Genomic DNA, 27,943 nt, shown 5'->3' on the forward strand with positions numbered 1-27,943 from the left:
CGAGGCGGCTGGATCACTTGAGGTCAGGAGTTCAAGACCAGCCTGGCCAACATGGTGAAACCCTGTCTCTACCAAAAATACAAAAAAATTAACTGGGCATGATTAACTACTCAGGAGGCTGAGGCACGAGAATTGCTTGAACCCAGGACACAGAGGTTGCAGTGAGTTGAGATTGCGCTACTGTGCTCCAGCCTGGGTGATAGAGGGAGACCCTGTCTCAAAAATAAATAAATAAAAATTTAAAATAAATTAATTCAAAAATGGAATTTCTCCATGTCACACCCCAGATGACAGCCTTTAGCACCCACTAGATGCCTCCTGGACTCCTGGCACCCACAGTTTTCTCATTTGATTCTCATGACACCCTGTTGGGTAGATAATCACCTCTATTTGCCTGAGATTCCCGTGACATGCCAAGAATCCTACAGCACACTCCATTTCAGAAGGAAACTGGGGCCCGGGCACAGTGGCTCACTCCTGTAATCCCAGCACTTTGGGAGGCCGAGGCAGATGGATCGCTTGGTGGTGGTCAGAAGATCGAGACCAGCCTAGCCAACATGGTGAAATCCCCATCTCTACTAAAAAAAAAATACAAAAATTAGTTGGGTGAGGTGGTGGCGCATGCCTGTAACCCCAGCTACTCAGGAGTCTGAGGCAGGAGAATCACTTGAACACAGGAGGTGGAGGTTGCCGTGAGCTGAGATTGGGCCACTGCACTCCAGCCTGGGCGACAGAGTGAAACTCTGTCTTAAAAGTCAAAAAAAAAAAAAAAAAAAAAAAGAAGGCTCCCTGCCTGGGGGTTGCTGGACTGTTCTCAACACCTGCCATTCTGCTGTAGCTCCAGCCCCTAAGGGCACATGAAACCCTCCCCTTCTCATCCCCATCATCCCTCCCCATGGGAGCACAGCCTGTGAGTTCGGGGACTCCTAGGGCAGAACATCCTTAACACAGGATTCAGCTAGGGAAGCCAGCCAAGTTTTTAGCACATTCCCAGAAACTGCTCTCTGGGGAGGGGGTGAGTCAGAGGGTGGGGCCGGGAGGGGAGCCTAGTCCTGGCTCCACCATTTAGTCCAGACACACCAATCTCTGGCGGGCATAAAAACAGCCAGGCACGGTGGCTCACACCTGTATTCCCAGCACTTTGGGAGGCCAAGGCGGGCAGATCACCTGAGGTCAGGAATTCAAGACCAGCCTGGACAACATGGTGAAACCCTGTCTCTACTAAAATACAGAAATTACCCAGGTGTGGTGGCGCATGCCTGTAGTCCCAGCTACTTGGGAGGCTGAGGCAGGAGAATTGCTTGAACCTGGGAGGCGAAGGTAGTGGTGAGCCAAGATTGTGCCACTGCACTCCAGCCTGGGCAATGTCCAAAAAAAAAAAAAAAAAAATTAATTTTTTTTTAAGTAGAGCTGGGTTCTTGCCATGTTGCCTAGGATGGTCTCGAACTCATGGGATCAAGCAATCCTCCTGCCTCAGCCTCCCAAAGCACTGGGATTACAGTCACCATACCCTAGCCTCTGGCTATGTATTTTTAGAGACCCACAAAAATGTTTTTATTTATTTTATTTTGTTTATTTATTTTTTTGAGATGGAGTCTCGCTCTGTTGCCAGGCTGGAGTGCGGTGGCCCGATCTCGGCTCACTGCAACCTCCACCTCCCGGTTTCAAGCAATTATTCTGTCTCAGCCTCCCAAGTAGCTGGGATTGCAGACACGCGCCACCACGCCCAGCTAATTTTTGTATTTTCGGTAGATATAGCGTTTCACCATGTTGGCCAGGCTGGTCTTGAACTCCTGACCTCAGGTAATCTGCCCACCTCGGCCTCCCAAAGTGCTGGGAATACAGGCATGAGCCATCGTGCCTGGGTGTTTTTATGTTTTTTAGAATCAGAAGAAAAAAAAATACATATATATATATATTTTTTCGAAACAGGGTCTTACTCTGTTGCCCAGGCCAGTCTAATTTCAAATTCATGACTGTGCACCCCAAGTGGGGTTGATTGGTTAGTTTGTGTGTGTGTGTGTGTGTGTATGTATGTATGTATGTATGTATGCATTTGAAACAGGGTCTTGCTCTGTTGGCTGAAGTGTGGTGGTGCAATCATAGCTCACTGCAGCCTCAATCTCCTGGGTTCAAGCAATCCTACCACCTCAGCCTCCCATGTAGCTGGGACTACAGATGCATACCACCATGACTGGCTAATTTTTTTTATTTTTAGTAGAAATGGGGGGGGGTCTCATTATGTTGCCCAGGCTGGTCTAGAACTCCTGGCCTCAAGTCCTGCCTTGGCCTCCCAAAGGGCTGGGACCACAGATGTGAGCCACCATGCCTAGTCAAACAGGAGTATAATAGTAATGAATATGTAATAATGAATCTGGCCTGACTGGTATCAGTCAGTCTTTATGCCAAAGCAGTTGTAAAATACACATTTGAATATCTCTTTTTTTTTTTTTTTTTGAGGTGGAGTCTCGCTCTATCACCCACGCTGGAGTGCAGTAGCGCAATCTCAGCTCACTGCAACCTCTGCCTCCCTGACTCAAGGCATTCTCCTGCCTCAGCCTCCTAAGTAGCCAGAGCTTCAGGGACCTGCCACCACGCCTGGGTAATTTCTATATTTTTAGTAGAGATGGAGTTTCACCAGGTTGGCCAGGCTGGCCTCAAACTCCTGACCTCAGGTGAGCTGCCCACTTCAGTCTCCCAGAGTGTTAGGATTACGGGTGTAAGCCACCGTGCCTAGCCGTATTTGAATATCTTAACCCATATAAGTCAAACATGCCTAGGGCTCACAAAAGTTACAGTGCATCCTGGCACAGGAGAAGAGGCAGCTCCTGAGTTTCAGTGCATGCTTTTGATATTCACTATAGGTCAATGTCGTTGAAGGAAAAAGTGTTTGAGGCTGGGCACAGTGGCTCATGCCTATAATCCCAGCACTTTGGGAGGCTTGAGATGGGAGGATCACTTGAGGCCAGGAGTTCAAGCCCAGCCAGGGCAACATAATGAGACCCCCCCTTTGCTACAAAAAATAAAAATATTAGCCAGGCATGGTAGTGTGTGTCAGTAGTTCGAGCTACTCAGAAAGCCGAGGCAGGAAGATTGCTTGAGCCTAGGAGGGGAGGCTGCAGTGAGGTATGATCGCACCACTGCACTCCAGCGTGGGCGACAGAGCCAAACTCTGTCTCCAAAACAAAAACAAAAACAAGGCCAGGCGTGGTGGCTCAGACCTGTAATCCCAGCACTTTGGGAGGCCGAGGTGGGTGGATCACCTGTGGTCAGGAGTTCGAGACCAGCCTGGCCAACATGGCGAAACCCCATATCTACTAAAAATACAAAAATTAGCCGGGCGTGGTGGCAGGTGCCTGTAATCCCAGCTACTCTGGAGGCTGAGGCAAGAGAATTGCTTGAGAACCCGGGAGGCAAGAGAACCCGGGAGGCAGAGGTTGCAGTGAGCTAAGTTCGCACCATTGCACTCTAGCCTGGGTGACAAGAGTGAAACTCAGTCTCAACAAACAAACAAACAAACAAAAAAAGCAAGGAAGGAAATTCTTACACATGCTAAAACATGGATGAAACTTGAAGACATAATGCTAAGTGAAATAAGCCAGTTACAAAGAAAGACAAATAGTGGTTGCTTCCATCTATGGGAGGTATCTGGAATAGTACAATTCACAGAAGCAGAAAGGAGAGTAGAAGTTTTAAGGGGCTGGAGCGGGGCAGGGAAAGCGAGTTGTTTGTTGAGTGTAGGGTTTCAGTATTGCAAGGTGAAAAAGTTCCAGAGATCTATTGCACAACGATGTGCATATAGTTAATACTACCGTGCTGTCCACTTAAAAATAGTGAAGATGGGCCAGGGGCGGTGGCTCACGCCTGGAATCCCAGCACTTTGGGAGGCCAAGGTGCGTGGATCGCCTGAGGTCAGGAGTTTGAGACCAGCCTGGCCAACATGGTGAAACTCTGTCTCTACTAAAAATATAAAAATTAGCTGGGTGTGGTGGTGCACGCCTGTAGTCCTAGCTATTCAGGAGGCTGAGGCGGGGAGAATCGCTTGAACCTGGGAGGTGGAGGTTGCGGTGAGCTGAGATGGCACCACTGTACTCCAGCCTGAGCGACAGAGAGAGACCTCGTCAAAAAAAAAAAAAGGCTTAAGATGGGCTGGGTGCGGTGACTCATGCCTGTAATCCCAGCACTTTGGGAGGCTGAGGCGGGCGGATCACCTGAGGTCGGGAGTTCGAGACCAGCCTGGCCAACATGGTGAAACCCCGTCTCTACCAAAATACAAAAATCAGCCGGGCATGGTGGCGGGTGCCTGTAATCCCAGCTATTCAGGAGGGTGAGGCACGAGAATCACTTGAACCCAGCAGGTGGAGGTTGCAATGAGTCAAGATCGCGCCACTGCACTCCAGCCTGGGTGACAGAGCCAGACTCTGTCTCAAAAACAAAAAAAAAAGAAAAAAGAGAGGAAGCTGAGGGGAGGGACAAGGGTCATTAGTCCACATGGGAGCTAGCTGAGGCTGGTGCCCAGGGATAGGGGAGCCGAGTGGGTGCAGGCCCAGGAAGTGAGCAATTGCCAATGACACCGGGTGGAGGGACAGGTGGAAGAGGAGTTGTGAGCTCAGCTGCACAGGACATTACTCCAAATGGGGCTGAGGAGCAAGGGGGACCCCCACACTCCCCACCTCCCAATGCTGAGGTGTGTGGGTAGGGGGCTACCCAGGAGGGCTTCAGGGAAAAAGTGTTCTGAAGGAAGAGGCAGGAGGGTGGTGAAGGGGACATTTGGGGGCCACCCCTTCTCCAGCTGGCAAAATTGTCCTGTCCCCGTTGGGTGCGGTGGCTCATGCCTGTAATCCCAGCACCTGGGGAGGCTGAAGCGGGAGGATCACTTGAGGTCGGGAGTTTGAGACCAGCTTGGGCCACACAGTGAAACCCGCACCCCACCCCCCACCCCGCACAATCTCTACTAAAAATACAAAAATTAGCTGGGCATGGTGGTGCACGCCTGTCGTCCCAGTTACTCATGAGGCTGAGGGTTGAGGCATGAGAATTGCTTGAGCTCAGGGTGGTTGGGGGAGGTTGGGGGGATGGAGGGTAGAGCTGAGCTGGGATAGTGCACCACTGCATCCAGTCTGGGTGACAGAGTGAGACCCTGTCTCAAAAAAAAAAATAATGCATCTTATACCTTGAGGGTCATGGAGTCTTTCATGCCTTCCTGTGTGTGTGTGTGTGTGTGTGTGTGTGTGTGTGTGTGTGTGTATTCAGGTCAACTTCTGGAATTTCTGTTTCATTTCTTGGATCAATCTATCTGTTCAGGTGTCAGTACTAGACTATTTTAATCCCTGTATGTATGTATGCATGTATGTATGTATGTATTTATTTTGAGACGGAGTTTTGCTCTTGTTGCCCAGGCTAGAGTGCAATGGTGCGGTCTCAGCTCACTGCAACCTCCACCTCCTGGGTTCAAGTGATTCATTCTCCTGCCTCAGCCTCCCAACTAGCTAGGATTACAGGTGCCCACCACCACGCCTGGCTAATTTTTGTGTTTTTAGTAGAGATGGGGTTTCACCATTTTGGCCAGGCTGGTTGAGAACTCCTGACCTCAAGTCATTGGCCCACCTCTGCCTCCCAAAGTGCTGGGATTACAGGCGTGAGCCACTGCGCCCAGCCAATCGCTGTATTTTTATAGTCTGCTTTGTTCTGTAAATGATCCCTCTCGAGTGTAACTCACTAGTGGGCTGTGTCCTTCTTTGGTGAATGTCTCTTTTTCCCATTAAACTGTAACTCTCTGAGGGCGGGGACTGGATCTGTTTATCTGTTTAGTTCTCCCACTGAATCCTCACTGTTAACCTAGGGGTCTGGCACAATAATTGTGTCCAGTAATTTTTTTTTTTTTCGAAGCAGGGTCCTGCTGTGTCACTCAGGCTGGAGTGCAGTGGTGCGATCAGAGCTCACTGCAGCCTCGAACTCCTAGGCTCAAGTCATCCTCCTACCTCAGCTTCCTTAGTACCTGGGATTACAGGCACATGTAACCATGCCCATCTAATTTTTAAATTTTTTACTTTTTCTTTTTTTTTTTTGAGATGGAGTCTAGCTTTGCTGTCCAGGCTGGAGTACAATGGCATGATCCTAGCTCACTACAACCTCTGCCTCCTGGGTTCAAGCGATTCTCCTGCCTCAGCCTCCCAAGTAGCTAGGATTACAGGTGCCCACCACCATGCCCAGCTAATTTTTGTATTTTTAGTAGAGATGGGGTTTCACCATGTTGGCCAGGCTGGTCTCAAACTCCTGACCTCAAATGATCCATCCCCCTCGGCCTCCCAAAGTGCTGGGATTACAGGCATGAGCCACTGCGCCCAGCCAATTTTTAAATTTTTTCTGGAGATGAGGTGCTCGCTATGTTGCCCAGGCTGGTCTCAAACTCTAGGCCTCAAGTCCTCCTGCCCCGACCTCCCAAAGTGCTGAGATTACAGGCATGAGCCACTGTGCTCAGCCCCAACAATTATTTTTGACAGATAATAGGGATGTCTCCTTGCTCTCTGTGTCTGGCCAAGTAGCCCCAGGTGACACTCGTTTTTTTGTGTTTGTTTTTGAGACGGAGTCGTGCTCTGTTGCCCAGCCTGGAGTCCAATGCCGTCGTCTCGGCTCACTGCAATTTCCGCCTCCTGGATTTAAGTGATTCTCCTGCCTTAGCCTCCAGAGGAGCTGGGACTACAGGTATGTGCCACCACACCTGGCTAATGTTCTTATTTTTAGTAGAGACGGGATTTCACCATGTTGGCCAGGCTGGTCTCGAACTCCAGACCTCATGATCCACCCGCCTTGGCCTCCTAAAGTGCTGGGATTACAGGTGTGAGCCACCATGCTCGGCCGTGACACTCGTTTTATAGCATCAGGCTGGTGACCAGAATGTCATGGCTTCTGGGCAGAGACCAGCTTCCATGCTGTGTCCTGTCTTCCTAGTGCAGATGTCCCCAGCTGCAGTGAGTACCAGTGTGAGGGAATGGGCTCCAGACTCCCAGAGGGGCCACAGGGATGGCCACGCCAAGCTCTGGGGAGTAGCCGATTCCCCAGCACCTGCCTGCCCATGCACCTTTGGGGTGACTCATGAGACAGGGTAGGGCTCCCACCTGCCTTCTCCCAAAAGGCAATCAGCTATAAAGGCTCTCAGAGGCCCACCCAGCCCCAGGTCATCAAACAAGCCCCAGTTCCATGGCAACCATTATACCCATTCATCAAGGAGATGTAGAGGGAGGTGCTTCCTGGTTCACCCCACCCTCAGCAGAGACAGACCCCAGATCTGGGCCTAGGACTTTGTGCAGGGAGGGGAAATGCAGGTGACTCAGCCCCTATTCCTCCATCAAACCAGGCTTGAAGATGGGTTAAGTCAGAGCTTTTCATTCCACAAAAGAGAAATTTTAATGGGGTCAGAACATCGATCTTCTAATATTTGAAAGCCTGTTAACTAGGAGAGAGACAGCAAACTATTTTGTTGTAGGAGGACCCACCCAGCTCTGACGGTTTAAAGCGTCATGAATGCGAATTTGAACTCCAGAAAAGCAGAGCTTCCTAACAATGGGACTTCCACAGCAATGGGATCTGCTTCCTCTTTCAGTGTGTGCCTTTTCTATGAGCGAGAGACTCCTAGGAAAGCAGCAGCCCATTAGGAAAACGTGTGGGAACTCACTCGCAGGTTCTTTATTTTTTTTGAGATGGAGTTTTGCTCTTGTTGCCCAGGCTGGAGCACAATGGTGCGATCTTGGCTCCCTGCAACCTGCGCACCATGAGTTCAAGTGATTCTCCAGCGCCCTCTCCTGAGTAGCTGCGATTACAGGCATCCACCACCATGCCTGGCTAATTTTTTGTATTTTTAGTAGAGATGGGGTTTCACCATGTTGTCCAGGCTGGTCTCAAACTCCTGACCTCAAGTGATCCACCCACTTTGGCCTCCCAAAGTGCTGGGATTACAGGCATGAGCCACTGAGCCCAGCCGGGAACCCACAGGTTTTTTGGATGGTCTCTGAATGTCATGTAACTCTTTTATTTTTTATCAAAAAAAATTTTTTTGACACAATATCTTGCTGTGTTGCCCAGACTGGAGTGCAGGGGCAAGATCATGGCTCACTGCAGCTTCTAACTCCTGGGCTCAAGTGATCTTCCTGTCACATGAGTCTCCCAAGTAGTTGGAACACAGGTGCCAGCCACCACACCTGGCTAATTTGGTTTGGTTTTGTTTTTTTAGAGATGGGCTCTTGCTATGTTGCCTATACTGGTCTTGAACTGCTGGCCTCAGGCAATCTTCCTCCCTTGGCCACCCAAAGTGCTGGGATTACAAGCATGAGCCACTGTGCACAGCTGAAATTTTCGACTTAGTCTTTTTGTACATGTGATATTTTATTCATAGACTCCATAAATGGAAGGGAAATTTCTGAGTTCAGAGCAATACATATGATACAAAACTTGATATATAGACTAGAATTTCTTAGCCTAACTGGAGGGGCTGGCTTAGGTAATCCATGGATTCCCTGAAATTGGGGACACCATTGGAAATATGTGTGAGCTAAGGGGCAGTTTCCTGTGACTTTTAGGCCTCAAAATGTCTCTTGTACATGATAATCTCACTCTTGTACATGATAATCTCACTCTTGTACATGATAATCTCACTCTTATAAGGTTTCATCGTTTCTGCTTACCCTAGTTTTCTTTCCCACTCTGTTCCCTCTCCCACCAGACTGGACTCTGAAATGGGCATGTACAGAGACGAAGAGACCCCAACATGCTTCAGGCTTTGAGTGGAGAGGACACAGCCTCTGCTGGGACAGGGAACAGAGGGATGTGGAGTCCCTGAAGATGCTTTTGGACAATGGTCTGAGGTTGGGACAGTGGCAGGAGATACCATTCACCCAGGATCTCCAGGACAAGAGATCAGAATGGCAGTTACAAGTGTTTTTTTTCAAACTGGTTGCCAGGTTGGCATGAGCCATGACATCAGAGATTCCGACCTTCCTGATTGGAGGGACCGGACTCCGTGGTGCCTGGAGATCAGTTGGACAACAGTATCTTCTCAGAGCTGTTCTCCACTCCTGACTTCTCCTAGGCTTGAGAATTGATAACATACTCTTCTGAATCCGAGCAGTGTCCAGAAGAAGGCCATGGACAGAACGGAGACTAGGTTCCGTAAGAGGGGACAGATTACAGGAAAGATCACGACCAGCCATCAACCACACCCCCAGAATGAGCAGAGTCCCCAGCGGAGCACCTCGGGGTACCCCCTCCAGGAGGTGGTGGATGATGAAGCGTTGGGACCATCAGGTGAGGGGACTGGTGGAAGAAGAGGTGGGATAGGATTGACTAAGACGAAGGAAGGGGGCCGGGTGCGGTGGCTCACGCCTGTAACCCCAGCACTTTGGGAGGCCGAGGGGGGTGGATCACCTGAGGTCAGGAGTTGAAGGCCAGCCTGGCCAATATGGTGAAACCCCATCTCTACTAAAAGTATAAAAATTAGCCAAGTGGTAGTGGTGCACACCTGTAATCCCAGCTACTCAGGAGGCTGAGACAGGAGAATCACTTGAGACTGGGAGGAAGAGGTTGCAGTGAGCTGAGATCATGCTACTGCACTCCAAAAAAAAAAAGAAAAGAAAAGAAAAGAAGGGTCAGCGGTCAGGAAGGAGAACCTGAGGAGGGTGTGTGGGAAGAATGGAGAAATTCAGGCTGGGTGCGGTGGCTCACACCTGTAATCCCAGAACTTTGGGAGGCCAAGGCAGGCGGATCACTTGAGGCCAGGAGTTTGAGACCAGCTTGGCCAACATGGTGAAACCCTGTCTCTACTAAAAGTACAAAATTGAGCTGGGCATTATGGCAGGCACCTGTAATCCCAGCTACCTGAGAGGCTGAGGCAGAAGAATAAATGGAATCCAGGAGATGGATGTTGCAGTGAGCTGAGATTGCACCACTACACTCCAGCCTGGGTGACAAAGCAAGATTCTGTGTCAAAACAAAACAAAACAAAAAAGGAGGGACTCAGAGAGCCAGGGACCAGGGAAGGACATGAAGCAGTGTTCGGAGGACAGAGAGAGAGAAGAATGGGGAGGGGAAGGAGCGGCACATGGGGTTGAGCAGAGGACAAAATCAGAAAGATGGCTTAGAGAAGCCAGCAGTCTGCGAGTCTGGGGAGGATGGAGAGTGGTTTGGGGTTTGGGGTCGGGGTCTAAGGTGATCAGATGCAGAAGCATTACACGGTGGCCTGGTTTCTTTACTCAGCCCCTGGGGTAGATCCCAGCCCCCCATGTAGGTCCCTTGGCTGGAAAAGGAAGAGGGAGTGGTCAGATGAATCTGCGGGGGAGCCGGAGAAGGAGCTCGCCCCTGAGCCTGAGGAGACCTGGGTAGTGGAGATGCCGCGTGGGCTCACGATGAAGCTGAAGCAACAGCGAGTGTCACCCATCCTCCCTGAGCACCACAAGGACTTCAACAGTCAGCTTGGTAGGAGGACACCCCAGAGAGCACCTCCAATCCTGTTCTTTCTAAAAAGAGGAAACTTCCAATAACCACACTTTTCCAATGGGAAAGATACGCTCCCAGTGGGTGACCTCTCCACGCAGGAGGACTCAGAAGTGATCACTCATGAGGGACACTTAGGAGACGATAGAGGACTAGGCTAGACTTGATAAAGGTTGGCGCTTGGCATGAGAAAGCTTGGTTTCGGGCCAGGTGCAGTGGCTCACGCCTGAGATCCTAGCACGTTGGGAGGCTGAGGCAAGAGGATTGCTTGAACTCAGGACTTTGAGGCTGCAGTGAGCTATGTATGACTGCACCACTGCACTCCAGCCTGGGTGACATAGCAAAACCCTGTGTCAAAAGAAAAACGAAGGCCGGGTGTGGTAGCTCATGCCTGTAATCCCATTACTTTGGGAGGCTGAGATGGGTGGATCACTTGAGGTCAGTTGTTCGAGACCAACCAGACCAATATAGCGAAACCTCATTTATACTAACAATACAAAAATTAGCCAGGCATGCCTGTTATCCCAGCTACTCGGGAGGCTGAGACAGGATAATCGCTTGAACCCAGGTGGAAGAAGTCGCTTTGAGCCAAGATAGCGCCACTGCATTCCATTCTGGGTGAGAGAGTGAGACGCTGTCTCAAAAAAAAAAAAAAAAGAAGGAAGGAAGGGCCCAGAAGTCAGGAAGGAGCACATGAGGAGGGTGTGTGGGAAGAATGGAGGTACTGAGGCAGGGTGCAGTGGCTCACACCTGTAATCCCAGCACTTTGGGAGGCCAGGCAGGCAGATCACTTGAGGCCAGGAGTTGGAGACCAGCCTGGCCAACATGGTGAAACCCTGTCTCTTCTAGAAGCACAAAAATGAGCTGGGCGTTCTGGTGGGCACCTGTAATCCCAGCTACTTGGGAGGCTTAGGCAGGAGAATCACTGGAACCCAGGAGGCGGAGGTTGCAGTGAGCCAAGATCGCACCACTACACTCCAGCCTAGGCCACAAAGCAAGACTGTTTCTTAACAACAACAACAACAACAACAACAACAACAACAACAACAACAACAACAAAGGGACTCAGCCAGGGACCAGGGAAGGATATGAGGAAGTGTTCTGAGGACAGAGAAACGGGAGAATGGGGAGGAGAAGGAGCGGCACATGGAGCTCAGCAGAGGAGACAGACAGAAGGAAAGATGGCTTGGAGAAGCCAGCAGTCTGCGAGGCTGGGGAGGATGGAGAATGGTTTGGGGTTTTGGGTCGGGCTCTAGTGTGATCAACTGCAGAAGCATTACACCGTGGCCTGGTTTCTTTACTCAGCCCCTGGGGTAGATCCCAGCCCCCCGCATAGGTCCTTTTGCTGGAAAAGGAAGATGGAGTGGTGGGACAAATCTGAGGAGTCGGAGGAGGAGCTACGGAAGGTGCTCGCCCCTGAGCCTGAGGAGATCTGGGTGGCGGAGATGCTGTGTGGCCTCAAGATGAAGCTGAAGCGACGGCGAGTGTCGCTCGTGCTCCCTGAGCACCATGAGGCCTTCAACAGGCTGCTTGGTAGGAAGACACCCCAGAGAGCACCTCCAATCCTGTTCTTTCCAAAAACAGGAAACTTCCAATAACCACACTTTTCCAATGGGAAAAATATGCCCCAGTGGGTGAGCTCTCCATGTGGGAGGAATGTGAAGTGATCACTCATGAGGGACACTTAGGAGATGATAAAGGATTAGGTCAACTTGATAAAGGTCAGCGCTTGGGATAAGAAAGCTTGGTTTCGGGCCAGGCGCAGTGGCTCCCGCCTGAGATCCCAGCACATTGGGAGGCTGAGGCAAGACGATTGCTTGAACTCAGGACTTTGAGGCTGCAGTGAGCTATGACTACACCACTGCACTCCAGCCTGGGTGACAGAGCAAAACCCTGTCTCAAAAGAAAAACCAAGGCTGGGCACAGTAGCTCATGCATGTAATCGCAGCTACTCGGGAGGCTGAGACAGGAGAATCGCTTAAACCCGGGAGGCAGAGGTTGCAGTGAGCCAAGATCAGGCCACTGCATTCCAGCCTGGCCCACAGAGCAAGACTCTGTCTCAAAATAAATTAATAAATAAATAAAAATAAAAATCAAATAAAGAAAAACAAAATCAATAAACAAAGTGGTTTCAGCTGTGCCCTCTGAAACTTAATGTCTCTTACTGACTTTTCTAAACCTAAGTGTCTCCATCCATAGTGGGGGATACCAAGGCCATGGTCACACCCTGATGTGACTGTCTCATGAGGAAATGATGGGAATTCCTTTATGACTCTGCAGTGGTCCCTCCGTGTCTGCTGGAGGGGGTCCTGGCTGATTCCCAGCTCTACATCCTGTAGATTCTCACACCCAGGGCCTCCTTCGGCCTCTTCTCAGGGGAGTCTCAGAGCAGGAGCCTCTCTCCCTTGCCCAGTGAAAGTCATTCTCCCCTCTCCCATCCACCTCACCCGCGGCCACAATCCTGAGACCTCCCCCCGGGAGGCACACTTCTCCTCGCTGCCCTGCTGCTCCCACGGAAACCCTGTCCTGCTTCTCACACTGACATCTGCTCTCTAATCACAGAGGATCCTGTCATTAAAAGATTCCTGGCCTGGGACAAAGATCTGAGGGTGTCGGACAAGGTAAGGTTGTTCTCCATGTAACTGTTCCTGTTCCAATGCATGGCTGGGCGGAGGGCGCAGCTTCCAAACCCACAGTTCTCCCTCCACCACCTCCCACCAGATGCTCCTACAGTCTTTTTTTTTTTTTTTTTTTTTTTGTGAGACAGAGTCTTGCTCTGTTGCCCAGGCTGGAGGGCAGTGTCTCGATCTTGACTCACTGCAGCCGATGCCTCCCGGGTTCAAGCGATTCTCCTGCCTCAGCCTCCAAGCAGCTGGGATTACAGACATGAACCACCACGCCTGGCTAATTTTTGTGTTTTTAGTAGAAACGGGGTTTTGCCATGTTGGCCAGGTTGGTCCTGAACACCTGACCTCAGGCGATCCACCCGCCTTGGCCTCCCAAAGTGCTGAGATTATAGACGTCAGCCACTGTGCCCGACCAGCTCCCACGGTCTTGAGTCTTGGCACCCACAAATTTTTTTTTTGTGAGACAGAGTCTAGCTCTGCTCCCCAGGATGGAGTGCAGTGGCATGATCATAGCTCATTGCAGCCTCTAATTCCTGGGCTCAAGCAATCTTCTTTCCTCAGCCTCCTGAGGAGCTGGGACTAGGCACATGCCACCATGCTCAACTAATTTTTGAAATGTTTGTAGAAACAGGGTCTCACTATGTTGCCCAGGTTGTTCTCCAACTGTTGGGCTCACATGATCCTCCTGTCTCCACCTCTCAAAAAGTACTGGGATCACAGGCTTGAGCCGCCACTCCGAGCTATTCTTGGTCTTTTTATGATTTGTCAGCATCTCCCTCAGGATTCTGCTGGTCTCTTGCAGAGTGAATGAGTGGCCCCTGCCTCTCCTATGGGTCCTTTGGGATCTGAGCTCTGGGCCACAGTCTGGCCGCAGCCCTGAAGCTCCTGGCCCCTCTACTTTCAGCTCTTCGGGACAGTTCTCTGCCTGGCACACAAAAGACCCTCCTGACACCAGCCAACCTAGACACACCCCCTCCAAAGATCCCAATGGAGCCCACCATCCTGGGAGCATCACCCAAAACCCTTCCTCTGGCTTCTCGGATTTGCATCCGACCTTCGAATACCCCTCCATCCCGCAATTTCCAAATGAGTACAGTCACCCCAACACTGAGGTCCCTTCTCTGATGGGCAGCCCCTCCCCAGACCCTCATTCCCCCTCTCCACAATCTTCCTCTTCCAAGATGTGACCTCTCCCTGTGTTCCTTTCTCTCCATCAGTATCTCCTGGCTATGGTCATAGCGTATTTCAGCCGGGCCGGCCTCCCCTCCTGGCAATACCAACGCATTCATTTCTTCCTGGCTCTGTGAGTGGTTTGCTGCCTCCTATCCATCAATATCCAATGCCCTGGGACAGCGGGGGAAGTGGGATTCCAGCCTTTCATTTATTCTTTCACCTATTTGTCCTCTTTACTCTGTGTACAAAAAAGAGAGGATTATACTATCATAGACTGTTGTTTCTAAACAGAAACTCAGGCTGGGCACAGTGGCATACGCCTGTAATCCCAGCACTTTGGGAGGCCGAGGCAGGCGGATCACCTGAGGTCAGCAGTTCGAGACCAGCCTGGCCAACATGGCCAAACCCCGTCTCTACTAAAAATAGAAAAATTAGCTGGGCGTGGTGGTGTGCATCTGTAATCCCAGCTACTTGGGAGGCTGAGGCAAGAGAACCCTTTGAACCCAGGAGGTGGAGGTTGCAGTAAGCTAAGGTCGAGCCACTGCACTCCAGCCTGGGTGACAGAGTGAGACTTTTTCTCAAAAAAAAAAAAAAGCCAAAAAAACAAACTCCAATGCCAGTGTACAAATAAAAGAATAAAACAAAAGGAACCATAAACCGCTCATAAGGGGAAAAGAAAAGGAGTGGAGGAGCGGACATGCCGCTTCCTCCAGCAAGCAGACGTTTCTGGTTCTTCTCTCTCTCTCCTTCCCACATCAACCACAAACGCCATCGACCTCCTCTGGGTTCCCATGACAGAGGCCACAGTTCAGGTCCCCCTCGCATCACTCGAATCCACTGTCAAATGCTCCCCGCTGGGGTCTCCTGGAGTCTCTCCCCAAGCCAGGGGGCTTCCTAGTGCAGCCTGAACATCTTTCCAAAGCACGACAACCTCACTGCCCACCTGAACAACTTCCTTAGCTGATGCCTTTCTCTATCGAGGCCAGGGTCCACAGTGTCAATTCTACCCTCTCTACAATCTCTACAAGCACACTGGCTCGCCATCTTGGTATTTCCTGGCTCGGCTTCACTGCTCCTTCCAAATGCCCTCCACTCGACTTTGTGTTTGTGTTTTCTGTCTGGGTGTCCCGCACACATGTGGCTCTGAAGGGAAGGACCCATTCCTTGAAGTCAGTTCACCCTACAGCCTCTGTGATGCCTTCCCTCATCTTCCAACTTCTGCATGCCCGTAGCTCTCTAGTTACATCCTGGACACTGGGATTAGGTCATCTGCCTTGATTACTCCCAGTCCCATTAGACTAGATGCCTGTAGAAGGCAGGGTCCTGGCAAAATATCAATGTATTCAATTTCTTTTATTTTTTTGAGACAGACTTGCCCTGTCCCCCAAGCTGGAGTGCAGTGGTGAGATCATAGCTCACCGCAGCCTCCATATCCTGGGCTCAAGCGATCCTCCCACCTCAGCTTCTTTATTAGCTCCGACTACAGGGCTGTGCCACCACACCTGGACAATTTGTTTGTTTGTCTGTTTATTGAGACAGAGTCTTGCTCTGCCTCTCAGGCTGGAATGGAGTGGCCCAATCTTGACTCACTGCAACCTCCGCCTCCTGGGTTGACACAATTCTTATGCTTCAGCCTCCTGAGTAGCTAGGCCTAACGGGTGTGCCACTGCACCAGGCTGATTTTTGTATTTTTAGTAGAGATGGGGTTTCTCCGTGTTGACCAGGCTGGTCTCCAACTCCTTGTCTCAAGCGATCCACCTGCTTCAGCCTTCTAAAGTGCTGGGATTACAGGCATGAGCCACCGCGTCTGGCATATTTCTTCTATTTTTAATAGAGACGAGGGTCTTGCTATGTTGCCCAGGCCCGTCTCAAACTCCTGGCCTCAAGTGATCCTCCTGCTTTGGCCTCCCAATGTGCTGGGATTCCAGGCGTAAGCCACCACTCTCGGCCACCAGTTGGGTTTTTGTCTCCATCCTGAAGGAGTGGGAGACGCCCTTGATCAGGTCTCTCTCCAGCAGAGCCTTCCTGAGGAAGGCGTGGCTCTCTGCAGGGTGGGTGCCAGCCCTGAGCTAGGGACGGTCCCTTACCTTCCTCTCTGGGAAGCTGACCTCAGCCAGAGGTCTCTCCTGGTGGTGCCCCTGAGCAGCAACCTGATTTCTGTCCTCAGCTACCTGGCCAATGACATGGAGGAGGATGACGAGGACTCCAAACAAAACATCTTCTACTTCCTGTATGGGAAGACCCGCTCTCGCATACCCTTGGTCCGTAAGCGTCGGTTCCAGTTATGCCGTTACATGAACCCGAGGGCCAGGAAGAACCGCTCTCAGATAGCCCTGTTCCAGAAACTTCGGTTCCAGTTCTTCTGTTCCATGAGCGGCAGGGCTTGGGTTTCCCCGGAGGAGTTGGAGGAGGTGAGTGGGGCCTGGGGAGGTGGAGGAGCTGGGGAGGAATCGGGTGGGCTGGAGGCTGGATGAGGGGAGAGAGGGGTATCCTGGCGAGTCCCCGTCTTCTCAAAGGGCATTTGTTTTTCCAGATCCAGGCTTATGACCCAGAGCACTGGGTGTGGGCGCGAGATCGCGCTCACCTTTCCTAGAGCTCCAGGGACCGTGGAGGCCTGAGGTCATCGGCCTGAGAGAAGGTACATCTGCATCCTCCGGGGTAAAGGCAGAATATTGGGGTCTATTTTGGAAATCCGAGGAACCCAATTGCTTGATCCCGCTTCAAGCCTGGGCAACGTGGCGAGATCCCCTCTGCACAAAAATACAAAAATTAGCCAGGCGATGTGGGACGCATCTCTACTCCCAACTACTCAGGAGGCTGAGGCGGGAGGATCGCTGGAGCCTGGAAGGTCGGGGCCGCACGGAGCCCTGATCCTGCCACTGCACTCCAGTCTGGGCGACAGAGTGAGACCCTGCCTCAAAAATAATCATAAATACTGAGTTTGGGGAGGTTCATTATGATTGACGCACTTGAGTTACCGATTTGGGTCGAGGGTTCAGTGAAGCTTTGGTTTACATCTTGTGCAGCTAACCACGGTGAGCACAGAGCATGAGACTTCATCATGAGGAGGTAGGATTAAGGATTAGGCTTCTGGACTCGTGGTTCGTGATGTTGTCACATTAGAAACACATCCAGCATGGCACATGTATACATATGTAACTAACCTGCACAATGTGCACATGTACCCTAAAACTTAAAGTATAATAAAAAAAAAAAAAAAATCATCAAAAAAGAAAAAAAAAAGAAACACATCTAGCATGGTTACAAGTTTAGATCTTAAGTGACACAAAAGGCCCCAGCTGTGATGAAGTCCAAAGCCACATTCTCTGAGGGTGCCCTACTCCTTGGGAAGACCCAACCAAAGTCCTTGCTATGAAGCAGATCACTGGGGCTGACCTTGGGTGTATTAAGTGAGTTTTGGAGTCGTGGTCACCAAAGTGTGAGTTTCACAGTTGAACACGATGGTTCAGAAGCAGGGTATAGAATGAAAGGCAGCAGATAAAATTGCATTTCTCAATTGCTCTGAACTCTAGACTTGACATGGGATGTGAATAACCTTCCTGTCTAGAGAGCTGCCTCCTTGAAGTGTGACATTGTCTCTCTCACTTCCAGAACACCGGACCCAGGGGAGATGTGGATTTTCAGCAGGAACTTTATTCCAATGCTAATGGCAGACACCAGGAAGGAGGAGAGGAACCATTTGTGCACATCATCTAGAAGAACCTGGACCATTCTTGATGGAGCTGAATACAGTGATCACGTTGTCCTCCTAGGAGCAGGGGTGGGGGGAGGGGGGTGGGGGTACTTCTAGGAGTCCTTGGAGAAAACTAAGAAACCAGGAGTGTTTCCAGTTCCACCCTTTCCTGCGGCACCACCACCCTTTTTATATTGCTGAATTCCAACCTCCCTGGGGCGGAACCTGGAGGTCCTGCTTCTTACGGACTTGGTTGCCACGGTCCAGGAGCATTTGAAGGCACAGTGCAGGGGCTCAGATTGGCACAGAATTCTTTTGTGAAATATCAGTGCCACAGATTGTAACAGATAGCTTCATGCACACTCTGCATTTTATTGGTTTGTTTGGAAAATGTTGGCCATTGAATTATTCATAGATTTATTTCAAATAGTTTGGAAATTGTTGTACTTTTGAAAACATGCTGTTCCTGTAGTTTTTTGATGAGAGTTATAGTTGTTATATATACATAAAGATAATTTTCTTTTCATTTTTAAGAGACAATTCTTTTTATCCTAAATATTTTATTATCTTTAAATTTTTTTCTGTATTATTATATGTGCTCCTGAAGCGAGCACTCTTTTTATCTATGATACTTCCATAATAATCTCTTCTATTTATAGCTATTGGTAGTTCCCCACCAGAAAAAAACATAATTCCGGTGATAGAAATTTTTATTTGCTGTTTAGGTTTGTGACTGAATTGTGAGAATTCAGTTGTGATTTTTAACGTGTCTCAGATATATATACTAACACGTCTAATATATACTATCTATTTTACTGGTTTATTTTGAAAAACATGGGTATATAATTATTTAAATATTATTTTATTTATTGAAATATTTATTAAATATATTTATTTATTTAAATATTATTATTACTTTAAATATTATTTTAAATATTTTGGAAATACTGGTATTTTTGAATAGATGCTGTTTCTATAAAGCTGTGTGATGGGTGTTATAACTGTTATATACACATACATATAATTTTGTTTTCCTTTTTAAGAGAGGATTCTTTTCATCCTAAATCTTTTACCTTTCAATCTTTGTATCTATTATTACACGTGCTGCTGAAGAGAGCATGGTTTTTATCTATGATACTTAGTTAACATATATATTACATTTATAGCTATGTAGTAGTTCCCCTAAATTCTTGTAAAAATAAATTTTTATTTGATATTTCATATATGTTTGAAATGTGAGAATTCAGATGTAATTTTTTACCTTGTTTTGGCATGTTTGTATGTTACTGTAAAGACGATGTGTGTTCTAAAGGAGGACACAAGCTGTGTGTTTCCAAGAGAACAATAGAGTGCGTCTCTTGGGGAAACATAATAAAAATGAACTTTCTCACCTTCACAGCAATTGTCATCATATTGGTCTAGATTGATTATTTGCTGCCCAGTGATATTTTTCCTTAATGGGGTTGTGGTTATTTGAACATATTTATTAGCTCTGGAAGATAATCCTGTGCTGTTTTTTATGTAGAAAAAAACATAAGGCTGGGTGCAGTGCTCACACCTACAATCCCTGCAGTTTTGCAGGTCATGGCGGGAGGTTCACCTGAGGCCAGGAGTTTGAGGCCAGCCTCAGCAACATAGCATCTACATCTATTTTTAATTTTTATTTTTTAAAGAAAAACAATAGAAGGCTCAAGCTACAGAGTTTTTTTGTTTGTTTGTTTGTTTGTTTTGGAGACAGAGTCTTGCTCTGTCTCCCAGGCTGGAGTGCAGTGGCACAACTTCGGCTCCCTGCAACTTTCACCTCTGGGTTCAAACAAATTCTCCTGCCTCAGCCTCCCAAGCAGCTGGGACTACAAGCACCCGTCTGTACGTCCGACTAACTTTTCTAAAAATAGTAGAGACAAGGTTTCTCCATGTTGGCCAGGCTGGTCTCAAACTCCTGACTTCAAGTGATCCACCCACCTCAGCCTCCCAAAGTGCTGGGATTACAGGCATGAGCTACTGCGCCCAGATGCCAAGCTAGAGTTTTAAGGCAGGAAATGAGAGAAAGATATTGAGAGAGGAAAACCAGGTGGTAAGAAAACTCTAAAGGTGGCCGGGCGTGGTGGCTCACGCCCATGATCCCAGCAGGAGTTTGAGACCAGCCTGGCCAACATGGTGAAACCCTGTCTCTACTAAAAATACAAAAATTAGGCAGGCGTAGTGGTGCACGCCTATAATCCCAGCTATTTGGGAGGCTGAGGCAAGAGAATCACTAGCAGAGATTGTGTCTCCTCACCCCCTCTCAAAAAAAAAAAAAAAAAAGAAAGTTCCTTCAACAATTAAAGCTGTGAAAGACAGGCACTCTGCCATGCAATTCTTTGTGATTTTTCTTTTTTCTTTTTGGAGTTGGGGTCTTGCGCTGTCACCCAGACTGGGGTGCAGTGGTGTGGTCATAGCTCACTGCGGCCTCAGACTCAAGCTCAAGCGATCCTCTTACCTTGCCTTTCAAATTGCTGGGATTATAAGCATGAGCCACTGCATCTGGCCTGTGTGACACAATTCTGTTTTTTGTCTTTTTTTGGGGGGGGGGATGGAGTCTCGCTCTGTCACCCAGGCTGGAGTGCGGTGGCGTGATCTTGGCTCAATGCAAGCGCCGCCTCCTGGGTTCACGCCATTCTCCTGCCTCAGCCTCCCGAGTAGCTGGGACTACAGGCGCCCGCCACCATGCCTGGCTAATTTTTTGTATTTTTAGTAGAGACGGGGTTTCACTGTGTTAGCCAGGATGGTCTCGATCTCCTTACCTCGTGATCTGCCCACCTTGGCCTCCCAAAGTGCTAGGATTACAGGCGTGAGCCACCGCACCCAGCCTATGTGATGCAATTCTGATGTCAACTCCCTGATGTTACCTCAAATGCCACAGGTTAAGGCCACCAGCCCCCACCAGGCTGCCCTTGCTTTAGACACACCTGCAGGCTTGGGTGTCCTCAGACCACATGTACTTGTCACCAACTGGCTGCAAATTTGGAGGTTCCCACCATGCCCTCAAGTTCGATAACTCACTAAAACAATTCACAGAATGCAGAAAAGCATGACACTTTCTTTCTCTTTTTTTTTTTTTTTGAGACGGAGTCTTGCTCTGTTGCCCAGGCTGGAGTACAGTGGCCACCATGCTTGGCTAATTTTTGTATTTGTATTAGAGACGGGGTTTCACCATGTTGGCCAGGCTGGTCTTGAACTCCTGACCTCAGGTGATCCACCCGCCTTGGCATCCCAAAATGCTGGGATTATAGGCATAGCCACCATGCCCGGTCGACTTCTAGAGTTTCAATAACAGAGATGTGATTCAAGAAGGGAGACATGTTTTGTAGATGGCAGGAGCTTCATGAAAAGAAGCCAATGAAGGGCAGGATGTGTAGCTGTCTACCTACAGGAAACCAGCCAGCAGCCTCCCCACAGGGACTTCAGCACAGATGGCCGGGAAAATCTGCATTAACCTGAGCTCTGGACCTAAGACAGGACAAGGCCTTGACCATTTCTACAGACTCACAAGATGCAATCTCTGTGGTCCATGCCCGTGGTGTGATCTGGGAAACGGGGGGCCTTCTAAATGCCAACAACAAGGAAATCAAATGTGCAACAGACAGAAATACCGGCATTGACGTGGGCCATGGAAAGGCCTAAACAGATGACTGCAGTTCACTGCCAAGGTCATCAAAGGGGTGACTCTGAAATAATAAATTTCAGATGCCACGGCCCAAATAGCTGCATGAGGTTGGGAAGTCCTCCACATGCCTCTGCTTCCTTCAGTACCTGTTTATGAAATAAGCCGAGGTACTTCCCTGGGGAATTTCCTTTCTCTTTCTTTCTTTCGAGACGGAGTCTTGCTCTGTCGCCCAGGCTAGAGTGCAGTGGTGCAATCTCGGCTCAATGTAACCTCTCCCTCCTGGGTTTTAGCAATTCTCCTGCATCAGACTTCTGAGTAGCTGAGATTACAGGTGCATGCCACCATGCCCAGCTAATATTTGTATTTTTAGTAGAGACAGGGTTTCACCATCTAGGCCAGGCTTGTCTTGAACTCCTGACCTCGTGATCCACCCGTCTTGGCCTCCCAAAGTGCTGAGATTACAGGTGGGAGCCATCACGCCCGGACTTTTGTTTTATTTTTTGGGACGACGTTTCACTCTTGTTGCCCACGCTGGAGTGCAATGGCACGATCTCAGCTCACTGCCACCTCCTCCTCCCAGGTTCATGCGATTATCCTGCCTCAGCCTCTCGAGTAGCTGGGATTACAGGCACCCAACACCAAACCCAGCTAACTTATTGTATTTTTAGTAGAGATGGGATGTCACCATGTTGGCCAGGATGGTCTTGAACCCCTGACCTCTAATGATCCACCTGAATTGGTTTCCCAAAATGTTGGGATTACAGGCACAAGCCACTGCGCCCAGCCCCTCCCATACCGCTTTTGGTCAAGGCAGCACAATTCAGAAGAATCTTGCCAGGGAAGACTGGTAAATGGACGTCAACATGACGCCTATGGCTCCTGGTGGATTTAGATACCTCCTGGTGCTTATTGATATCTTTACCAGTTGCACGGGGGCTTTTCCATGCCAGACTGAAAATGCAGGAGATCAATGATCAACCTTCAACTATTTACTAGCAGAACACTGAGGGGACTGTGCGGTCACCAATACCTCCTATTGCACTGGGATAAACACTTCCCAGGAAATAGAGATGAATAGAAAGGACATAGTCAAACAAGCAGAATGGCTGCATTCCTTCAACCAGAAGGGCCATTAGTCTGTTTTCACACTGCTATAAAGAACTATGAGAAACTGGGGAATTTATGAAGAAAAGAGGTTTAATTGACTCACAGTTCTGCAGGCTGTACAGGAAGCATGGCTGGAGAGGCCTCAGGAAACTGAAAATCACGGCAGAAGGCGAAGGGGAAGCAGGCACGTCTGGCCATGTTGGAGCAGGAGAGACAGAGAGAGTGAAGTGGGAGGGCTGCACGCTTTTAAACAACCAGATCCCACAAGCGCTCACTCAATATCACGAGAACAGCAAGGGGGAAGTCGGCCCCCATGAGCCAATCACCTCCCACCAGGTCCCTCCCACAACACTGGGAATTACAATTTGACATGAGATTTGGGTGTGGATACAGAGCTGAACCATGTCAAGGGTAGTTCAACCGCTGAGACTGACTGATTGATTGACTGAGATGGAGTCCTGCTCTGTTACCTAGGCTGGAGTGCAGTGGCACAATCTCGGCTCACTGCAACCTCCGCCTCCCGGGTTCAAGCGATTCTCCTGCCTCAGCCTCCCGAGTAGCTGGGACTACAGCACATGCCACCATGCCTAGCTAATTTTTGTATTTTTAGTAGAGACAGGGCTTCACCATGTTTGCCAGGCTGGTCTTGAACTCCTGACCTCGTGATCACCCTGCCTCGGCTTTTCTTTTGCTGGAATTACAGGCGTGAGCCACTGCACCCGGCCAACAACTGAGATTTAGAAGGCAGTCGAGTCCACTATACCGCACCTCACCTGGTTTCTTCCTCTGTTGGGGCCCCTTGTGGCCACTGTTCTGTTACTTTTTGGTCCTATTTATTTAAATGGATGGTGAGCTGTTTGTCCTCCAGGCTCCAACACTTCCACCTTCAGCTTGTATTACAACAATACCAGCCTTTCAAGCTACTCCGGGTGACCCCAGAACTCATTTGAACTCAGAAGCCCAAGAGTTTCATTCCTTTCACTTTAGGGGACTCAGTGCCCTGCTCAGCATGAAGTCGAAGCAGAAGCGTGACCTCCATCCCTAATCCCTCAACAATGAGGAGTGGAAGGTGTTGGCAGGAGGGTGACGGTGAGGTTTGTAGATCTGTAACTGCATCAGACCAAATCTGGTTCAACTTTTTTTTTTTTTTTGACGGAGTTTCACTCTTGTCACCCAGGCTGGAGTGCAATGGTATGAACTCAGCTCACTGCAACCTCCACCTCCTAGGTTCAAGTGATTCTGCTGCCTCAGCCTCCAGATAGCTGGGATTATAAGGGTGCACCACCACACCTGGCTAATATTTATATTTTTATTAGAGACGGGGTTTTACCATTTTTGCCAGGCTAGTCTTGAAGTCCTGACCTCCACCTGCCTTGGCCTCCCAAAGTGCTGGGATTACAGGCGTGAGTCACTGCACCTGGCTCAGTTCAACTTTTATGTAATGAGGTTGTCAGTTGTTTTTCAATTGCCATGGACCCACAGGTTGAAGGGCATGTACCCTGTGCATGCCCAGGTTAACCAAGCATGCAACCACGGAGTGGAAACTAAAAGCTCGGCCTGAAGAGCTGAGACTGATTTAAGAACTGGACACTCCATGGCAGGAGCCAGGATCCAATCAGATTGAGTTTTGCTGTCACCCCATGGCAGGATCCAGTCAGATCACACCTCCCAGCATTACTTTATTGCAAGATCCAATCAAATCACAACTCATTACCCTATGCTTATAAAACCTGACATAGCCCCCAGCTGGGTAAGGGAGATTTGAGTATTTCTTCCTGTGTTCTTGCTAGCTGACTTACAAAAAAGCTTTAAAAAAAAGGCCACGCGTGGTGGCTCATGCCTGTAATCCCAGCACTTTGGGAGGCTGAGGCAGGCAGATCACTTGAGGTCAGGGGTGCAAGACCAGCCTGGCCAGCATGGTGAAACCCTATCTCTACTAAAAATACAAAAATTAGCTGGTCATGGTGACACATACCTATAATCCCAGCTACTTGGGAGACTGAGGCAGGAGAATCACTTGAACCCAGGAGGTAGAGGTTGCAGTGAGCCAAGATCACACCACTGCACTCCAGCCTGGACGACAGAGTGAGAAGACTCTGTCTAAAAAAAGAACAGTTAAAATTAGCACCAAATGCTTTACGAGTAAAAAAAGTTTTTAGCTGCATATGTTTAAGTAACTTTTTAGATTGTAAAAAATACACATACAAAATGGAAAGGCACAAAGAAGAGAGCAAAAAGTGCATGAGATCTCACATCCAAGGATAACCGCTGAGAACATGAAAGTGCTGACTCTTCCAGCCTTTATACTATACACATTTAGGCCGTTGTTTTCTTTTTATAAAACTGTAATCATATAATACAGATAGTTTTATAATCTGGTTTTTAAACACAACAATTACATAACATTTAGCTGTTTCTTTTGCATTCAGATTCATAAGGGTTCCAGTAACTCATTTATCAGAAAACCGAGAGAAATAGTCTCATTAAAATATAAGTACATAAGGCAGGCATGGTGGCTCACGCTTATAACCCCAGCACTTTGAGAGGCCGAGGTGGGCGGATCACCTGAGGTCAGGAATTCGAGACCAGCCTGGCCAGCCTGGACAACATGGTGAAACCCCGTCTCTGCTAAAAATACAAAAATGAGCCAGGTGTGGTGGTGCGCGCCTGTAATCCCAGCTATTCAGAAGGCTGAGGCAGGTGAATCGCTTAAACTCGGGAGGTGGAGGTTGCAGTGAATCGAGATCGTGCCACTGCACTCCAGCCAGGGCGCCAAAGTGAGACTCCATCTCAAAAAAAGATAAAAATTAAAAATAAAAATAATATATATATATGTATATATATTTTTCCAGACAGGGTCTTACTCTGTCTCCCAGTCTGAAATACAGTGATGTAATCATAGCTCATTGCAGCCTCAAGTTTCTGGGCTCAAGTGAATCTCCCACTTCAGCTTCCCAAGTAGCTGGAACTACAGGTGGATGCCACCATGCCCAGTCAATTTTTTTTTTAATTTTTCATGGAAACAGAGTCTCACTATGTTGCCCAGTCCTAATAAACACTATGTGATGAAAAGAAAAAAGTAAATCACCCTAAAGTTAAGTCTTTAATGTTAAGTCTTTAACGAGAAATGCAAATAAAGCATTTCTCAATAGATTATGGCAAGAGAATCAACTGAAGAATAAACATCTTTAGTAAATCTTTTGCTCATGTGCATTAACCAATACTCTTGAAAACCAGGATTAATTTACTGTACCTTCTTAATATTCCTTTGAAATTCCTTATGGCGCACAGGTAGTGTAGAAAATAACTGCTTCACGCTGACTGTGGTCCCTCTGGGGTGGGGGTAGGGGGTTTTCTGGATGATTTTCCCATCGTGATCAAACACCAGTCGAGTCCCAACCTTCACCGATGCGTGGCAGGTAGAAATGGTGACATCGCTGTGAGAAAATACCAGGTGTGGTGTGTTCAGTGAGAGACCCGTGATGTTGAACATTGACTATGCTTTTCTTCACTTGCTTTTCTCTCAAAACTTTCTTAAAAAGCTGATGATCCCTCTGAGATAACCAAGATCTAAACGGTTGAGGAGTCATCATAAAATCTAAGGTTTGGCATCTAAAAGACAGTGAGACAGAGAGCACTAAACATGCTTTGTTTTGATAAAAGCTTTGATTTCATTTTTCAGGTTGAATTGCAAAACCATAAATGATCTCAAGGTTTATTTATTCACAAATAGAGATTTGTTTTGTTATTACTCTTCAAATAAAATTGTTTTAAAGAATTTTTTAAAGAATTAAAAAAAATTTTTTAAATTTTTAAAGAATCCAAAAGATATTATAATTAAAATGTATATGTAGGGCAGGGTGCGGTGGCTCATGCCTGTAATTCCAGCACTTTGGGAGGCCGAGGAGCGCAGATCACTTGAGGCCTGGAGTTCCAGACCAGCCTGGGCAACATGGCAAAACCCCATCTCTACTAAAAATACAAAAATTAGCCAGGAGTGGTGGTGCACGCTATAGTCCCAGCTCTTCAGGAGGCTGAGGCACGAGAATCACTTGAACCTGGGAAGCAGAGATTGCAGTGAGCTGAGACTGTGCCACTGCACTCCAGCCTGGGTGACAGAGTGAGACTCTGTCTAAAAAAAAAAAAAAAAAAAAAAAAAAAATATATATATATATATATATATATACACACACACACACACATATATACACACACACATATATGTGTGTATATATATACACACACACATATATATGTGTATATATATTTAAATATAATTATAAAAATTTAGTATCTGGGCTATAATTAAATAGTGCTTTGGTGAAATGTTTCCCTAAAATTTGATGATGAAAAGCAGTGATAACTATCATTTATTACCTATATGTTATGTTAAAATTGAGAAGTTACTGTTCTAATAAGGGTAACCTTTTTTTTTAACAATACTATTTGCTTCATTTCATTCATTTATTTCCCACATTTCAGAAGTACTAGGACTTAGATTGACAGTGAGACAAAACAGAATTCAGAAGCTAGAAGCTGAGATACCGAGATAGAAAATTGTAAATAATAACGATTCCAATTAACTTTCTGAGAGGTTTTTCTAAGGGGTCAGGTGAATGGATAAAAACATTGTATCACCTCAGTGCACACAGTGAGCTCAGAGCTTCCCCCTGAAAGCCGAAAGTTTCAACCTCAGTTAGGTCGGCAAACTCTTGAATCTTACATGTGTGATGTTTCAGAGCTGAAAGAGACTGTAAAGTAAGGACTAAGATACCTCAAGTGCTAAAACAACAGATATACATGATATCTAGTAACTGGCTTAAAAAACTGTTTTTGCGTTTCCCAAGACAGTGTTACTCAAAATTCTGAGACATGTGGCCCAATTATTTTATAATAGGATTAGAAAAAGTCAACTTACTTAAGCCTTCAAAGTTTTCTTCTTCTACCCCACATCCATTGTCTGAAACTTCAATGAGATCCACTCCATAGTCCTTAAGCTTTAGATCTAGAAAGTTTAAATATTTATGTATTTATTAAAAATGGACCCATGCTAGAATGGCATGAACCCGGGGGGCGCAGCTTGCAGGGAGCCGAGATCGCGCCACTGCACTCCAGCCTGGGAGACAGTGAGACTCCGTCTCAAAAAGAAAAAAAAAAAAAAAATGGACCCATGCTATAAGCTTTTATATTGATATTATTTATAACATATGC

At 47.9% G+C, this 27,943-nt stretch overlaps 2 protein-coding genes across 9 annotated transcripts in view; one reads left to right on the forward strand and one right to left on the reverse strand.

Moving 5' to 3' along the window:
- LOC112207942 (protein CASP-like) overlaps positions 1-27,737 on the reverse strand; it is a 69,419-nt gene extending 41,682 nt beyond the window's left edge. For 2 of the 8 annotated variants that reach the window (XM_063814545.1, XM_054655830.2), the window contains exons 1-2: positions 22,836-22,922; positions 385-578 (exon numbers count right to left, since the gene is read on the reverse strand). In XM_063814545.1, the coding sequence (XP_063670615.1) occupies positions 385-412 (28 nt within the window). In that variant the 5' untranslated portion in view covers positions 413-578; positions 22,836-22,922. Of the gene's footprint in view, positions 1-384; positions 579-22,835; positions 24,673-24,707; positions 24,794-25,985; positions 26,170-27,650 lie in introns of those variants that run through there. The other 6 variants (XM_063814544.1, XM_054655827.2, XM_063814547.1 and 3 more) reach the window with 6 other exon arrangements.
- Positions 8,572-18,805, forward strand: LOC129135515 (speedy protein E18-like). The gene is made up of 7 exons (XM_054655835.2): positions 8,572-9,300; positions 10,249-10,467; positions 11,791-12,018; positions 13,048-13,106; positions 14,330-14,415; positions 16,453-16,696; positions 16,819-18,805. Exons 1-7 carry the CDS (start codon positions 9,141-9,143, stop codon positions 16,876-16,878), a joined length of 1,056 nt encoding a protein of 351 aa, XP_054511810.2. The 5' UTR covers positions 8,572-9,140; the 3' UTR covers positions 16,879-18,805.
- Positions 27,738-27,943: the final 206 nt, after the last annotated feature.

The sequence above is a fragment of the Pan troglodytes genome, chromosome 6 (genome assembly GCF_028858775.2).
Source record: "Pan troglodytes isolate AG18354 chromosome 6, NHGRI_mPanTro3-v2.0_pri, whole genome shotgun sequence".
NCBI classification, from domain to species: domain Eukaryota; kingdom Metazoa; phylum Chordata; class Mammalia; order Primates; family Hominidae; genus Pan; species Pan troglodytes.